We start from the raw sequence: 5,214 nt of genomic DNA, 5'->3' as shown, positions 1-5,214 counted from the left end.
CAACCCCGCGTCTCATTAATGAATTAAGCCTGAGTGCCGGTGGCTCCTGGGCGGTGGTTATCACTGCAGCTCAGGACACATCGTGTCTCAATAACAGAATTACACTACCCCACCACAGGGCTCAGAGGAGGAGGGAGGGAGGTGGGAAGGGATGAGGGGGGACTGACTGACTTGATGGCTTTGAGGGACAGACAGACAGTTATACAGACAGAGAATCAGACAGATGGGGAGACAGAAGAACAGTCCTCCTGTGTGTCCAGAAGCCTGATAGTCTCCTGCTTTAAATCACTGTGTTTATGAGCTCGCTGAGAGCCCAGTGGTGATTCCCACCCTCTCCCCGTGGCTCCAGTGTGTGTGTGTTCTCTCCCTGGTGGTTCCAGAGGGCCTCTTTATCTTCCCCTCCTAGCAGGGTCTCTAAATCACCGTGGTAACAGCCCTCCTCATCTCCTGCTAATTCCTCTGCTCACTGAAACATTGACTGAACACACACACGCGCATTCACAAACACGCCCCTCTACTTCTCCGCTCCTCTCCTCTCTCGGTGGCATTGCATTTGCAGTGGGTAGATGACAGTTGGATTTGGTGTGCGTGCGTGTGTTGGATACCTGGCCTGATACACAACAGTCTGGTACAAAAGAGAAAAAGAAAGAACTTGACAACAAAACAAGCAGAGTTGGTAAACTAGATATGTGTCCTCTGTTTTATTAAGACTTGAGGAATGTCAATAAGAGCTCTTCTAGAGGTTAGTAACACAGACTGACCAGCAGACATGACCTTCTATACTACACACACACAATAACCAACACACAGCATCATCTCCTAATAACCCAGAGACAGACAGCAACAGCAATGTACAGACCAAACATTCCCTCATTGTGAAAAGTAACTAAGGTCTGAAAGGACAGAGGAAGTGGCAAACATCCTGCTTATCGATCTGTGGCTGCCAACTGGCTAATGGCGCTCGGTGGCATGCGCAAACACACAGCAGCACGTCTATCACACTACAGATCCATCCTAGTGGTTATGTAGCTCTTGTTCATTAAGCCCTTGGTCACCCCCTCACACACACACACACTTCTAGAACCAAGGGCCGGTGCTGGTATTGTTACGAGAGGCCCCGGGGCAGTATGGGTAAAGTCGTTACTCTTTTGTTAATTGGAGCTGAGATTCCATCCCTCCATTCCCTCAGCAACCCCTCCTGGGGGAACAATGACTAATTGTCTAGAGTCCTCCTCAGTCAGCGCACCTCTACAGTACACCCCCCCTCCCCAGTCTGTCCTCCAGTCCTCAGTAACCGTATTTTATCCCTACATACCTAGCCCATCCACCTCTACCTGGCTATAGCTGCAGTAGGATGAAGTTGCACCAATGAAGTTGCACCAATGAGATGCTGATCTCAGGTCAGTTTTCCATTCTTTGGTTAGGATTTCGGCAGGGATTGAGAGAAGGTAAGCTGATCTAGATGTGTCTATGGGCGACTTCTACCGAAAGCTGCTCCGCTAACGCACCCCAGCCCAGTCTCTGTCCCAGCAGAGGTGTCACTGGGTCAGCCTGAGGATGTACCCGTGCAGCTGGTCTGAGAAGGCCTCCAGGGAGAACTTCTCCTGAACCCGCCTCCTGCCGGCCTGGCCCATGTCCCTGCGGAGCTGGGGGTCTCTGAACAGCTTCTCCATGGCCAGGGAGAAGGCCTCGGCCGTGGGCTCACACAGGAAGCCCGTCTCCCCGTCACCTACACTCTCCAGAGGCCCTCCAGACCTCACAGCAATGACGGGACAGCAGCAGTACATGGCCTCCACTGGCACTATCCCAAAGTGCTCTCTGCTGGGCGTGTAGAGAACACCTGCGCTGCCCCGCAACAGCGCCACCTTCTGGCTGTCTGAGGGAGAGCGCAGGAAGGTGACAGAGTCCTCTACTCCCAGCCGTGCTGCTAGCTCCTTCAGCTCAGCATAGTGCTGGACGTTCTCAGCAACACGGCCGTCGTACCCCCCTGCCACCACCAGGTGGAGTCCTGCCTGGTCCCCCGGGGCGAGGCAGGTCTTCAGGGAAGAGAGGCCCTCCAGGGCCAGACCCAGGCTCTTCTTCCTCTCATAGCGGTTCAGAGACAGGAAGAGGCAGGATACGCCTTCAGGGATCAAGCCCCCCAGACCCTGCTCTAGCTGCTGCTCAGGGGGCCGGTCGAAGCTGTGTGTGTTGAGGGAGGGGTAGAGGACGTCAGTCTGGACCCCATCCAGGGAAAGGAAGGTCTCCCTGAAGACCCCTGCGGTGAAACAACTGTTCACCAGCACCTGGGACAAGAAACAAGAAGGATCAGTCAGTGATATCTCATCAACAAGGTCAGAGGAGAGAGATCAATTGGGAAAATCAAAACTAGTTTCCATTGAAATTAAATGAATGAAACTGTTGGTATTTTGTACTCTTAAGATCTAATCCTTCTTTCTCTGGTTCTATACTCTAATCCTTCTTTCTCTGGTTCTATACTCTCACCATATCAGCCATGCCAGTGGTGAGTTCCTCCAGTCTATCTATGGGGGCGCGGTAGAGCTTTTTCAGAGCTGAGCCTCTCTGGGTCAGGAGCTGGTCTGGGAAATGACAGTAGAACAGAACCTTTTTCCTCTGACGAGACAACCTCAGGACTGGGATACACACCGACACCTGTAAGAGGAGAGAGTAGGGTTGTATCTACTACAATCACAACTACAGAAAAAGTGAAGGCAGTAGGGTTGTATCTACTACAATCACAACTACAGAAAAAGTGAAGGCAAAAAAGACTAGTGTGAAGGTGAGAGTCAAAATGAAAAGGTAATGGACTGAGTTATACTGAAGTGAAGAGAAAAAAACATGTTGACGGTGTGTCACCAACCTGATCACAGAAGACCACATCATACTCTACTCCACTGAGGAAGACCAGGTAGAGAGCTACGTAGATCATCCTGAGGTAGGCACACAGGGCATGCAGGTACCCAAACACACTGGTGGGCAACCAGTCACCCACACACACCTGGTGTTGACAAACAGGGTCAGATAGGAAAACAGTGTGAGTGTGTTTGTGTGTGTTATTACACTGTTATTAGATTACACTCTTATAGACACCCACCACGTTCAGGTCTGGGTCCAGTGTCTCTGAGAAGCAGTGTGTGGGGTCATGGTGGGCCGTCCAGATCTGAACACTGCAGCCGCGAGAGCGTAGAGCTACAGCTGCATCCACCACCAGCCTCTCTGCACCACCTATACCCAGGTCTGGGTGGAGGAACACCACCCGCACCATCCTGGAGGAGACAGACAACATGTTTAAAGAAGCCTGATGACACTGACAGGTTGACAGGTGCGTCATCAACATGGGGCTTGTTCAGAAGGGTCAGACAATATTAATAGATTCAATACAACGTTACAGAATGGAGGACATTATTGACATGGCAGAGAGGTGGATTGTTTAGTCTACAATGCCACAACCCATAGAATGTTCTCCCGTTGAATTGGCTAAGCTCCATAACATCAGCTATCCGTGATGTTGTTGAAACAGGCAATAGATATCTCTAGCCGACAGCTACACTAAACACAGTGAATATAGAGCTTATATCAACCTGAGAGTAGCTAGTATCACAGAGACCAGCTAGTATGCATTCGTTACTAATTCAGTGTGGACGTTGTCTGTCATAAACTTTACCTTTCGCTCCCTGATAATGCAGTCTGTCCAACTTGTGTCCAGGAAACAGTGGTCAATTTACGAACACTAACATGCCACTGTGCCTATAAATCGACATGCTGGCTCAAATGTTAAATTTATTTCCAACGGCAAATCCCCCTGTGTTGAACCAAAATGGCGTCAGATGCCCACCCTCTGGAGCACGTCGCTTCCTATGAGACACGTCACCTCTCTCGGCACGCACACTTTTCATTTGCCTTTCGTTCAAACTCCAAAATTAGATTAAACAAATTAGAAATTAAAGTAAACATTTTTTAATAAATAATTCTTACCAGGAGATTATATATTAATCTATAATTTGTAATAAATTGAATCCGGTAGATGTAAATTATGAGCTGTCTTGGTTCAGGCTTGACATAGGGCACCTAAAATGGTCCTTCGTTCTGTAATCGTGTCCTTTTTAGACAAGCGTCATCTTTCTTGGATTCCTTCTGAAGTTGTGGCGATTTTTGTACAGCACTGCTGCCCTTTTGACGTGGACTTCAGTTAGAAGAACAGTTAAAGTTTTTTCTTACTTAAAATGGTAAGAGATTTCTATAATTCTTCAAATAATTTATATTGTTGTACACCTCTAACTTGGCTTTAGCTAACTGACTGCTTTAGCTCCTTACGTTAGCTAGTTAGCTCTCATTCAATTTAGCTAGGCATAACAGAGACATTCAATTAGCCTCTGTTAGCAAGCTAACCTAGTACAATTACAGGCATGATGTTATAGATTAGTCTTATTTAACATTGCTGTTTTATAAAATAATCATTCTTTACGTCGAGATGACTGTCAGGTTTAGAATCCATCTAAGGTAGCCAGCTAGCTAAGTTAGGTTAGTTACTATGATGATCTATTTGTAGACGTGGCTATTTTTCGAATCAGCGAATCTTTATTCTGTTATGTGTAAGACAGCCGACTATCACAAACAATCATTGCAATGAATTTGAGTACGCGTTCATGGCGCTTTAGGGTCCTCATCGGGTAAAGAGGGCTCTAGTAGTAGCTAGAGTGATCTCCTATATATTATGAGAAGTTATTGTGATGATAATTTCAGAGAACCACATCCAAGTGGCTCAAATCAATGGTTACATTTCTGGTTTCTTCTGTATTCTTAGTATTTTGTGTGTTTTTAATGTTACTGTCTCTTCTCAGCCTGGCCAGCAGTGGACTAATGTCGGTGCAGGGAGCCGATCCCAGCAAGACGTGGCCCCGCGCAGCAGGATCCACAGTCCGACAGAGTAATAATAATCATTTATTAATTTCTATTGCACTTTTCATAATCTCAAAGTGCTTCAAAAACAAATACCAATGCATCATCATGGAGCATGGCAGCAAGAGCACACAAAACCCCTAACGAGAGGATCTACAACAACAAACACAAGACTCCAGTCAGACTAAGACATTTCATACTGGTACCCTAACCACCTCCAAGCATCAACATTACCACCTAGTCCAACTATAACATGAGTAATTACTAAAAATAAACTAAATTTATGTAGACTAGGGATGTAAATGATTTGGGACA

General features: G+C 47.0%; 1 protein-coding gene across 1 annotated transcript; it reads right to left on the bottom strand.

The window, feature by feature from the left end:
* Positions 1 to 672: 672 nt before the first annotated feature.
* alg2 (ALG2 alpha-1,3/1,6-mannosyltransferase) lies at positions 673 to 3,850 on the bottom strand. The gene is made up of 5 exons (XM_024143232.2): positions 3,665 to 3,850; positions 3,095 to 3,266; positions 2,861 to 2,998; positions 2,485 to 2,652; positions 673 to 2,285 (listed from the first exon to the last, which is right to left on the bottom strand). The coding sequence occupies exons 2-5, from the start codon at positions 3,263 to 3,265 to the stop codon at positions 1,539 to 1,541; spliced, it is 1,224 nt and encodes a 407-aa protein (XP_023999000.1). The 5' UTR covers position 3,266; positions 3,665 to 3,850; the 3' UTR covers positions 673 to 1,538.
* Between the last annotated feature and the right edge of the window lie 1,364 nt (positions 3,851 to 5,214).

This window comes from Salvelinus sp. IW2-2015, unplaced genomic scaffold (genome assembly GCF_002910315.2).
Source record: "Salvelinus sp. IW2-2015 unplaced genomic scaffold, ASM291031v2 Un_scaffold3769, whole genome shotgun sequence".
Classification (NCBI taxonomy): domain Eukaryota; kingdom Metazoa; phylum Chordata; class Actinopteri; order Salmoniformes; family Salmonidae; genus Salvelinus; species Salvelinus sp. IW2-2015.
The sequence above is the reverse complement of the archived record's forward strand: the minus strand, read 5'-3'. Positions and strand labels throughout refer to the sequence as shown.

What these genes read in the sequence shown, in the direction of transcription:
- alg2 (XM_024143232.2), bottom strand. Translation starts at nt 3,265, where the DNA reads ATGGTGCGGGTGGTGTTCCTCCACCCAGACCTGGGTATAGGTGGTGCA. An exon ending in TGGACCCAGACCTGAACGTG is followed by an intron (nt 2,999 to 3,094) that starts GTGGGTGTCTAT and finishes TGTCAACACCAG; the next exon opens with GTGTGTGTGGGTGACTGGTT. An exon ending in ATGTGGTCTTCTGTGATCAG is followed by an intron (nt 2,653 to 2,860) that starts GTTGGTGACACA and finishes CTCCTCTTACAG; the next exon opens with GTGTCGGTGTGTATCCCAGT.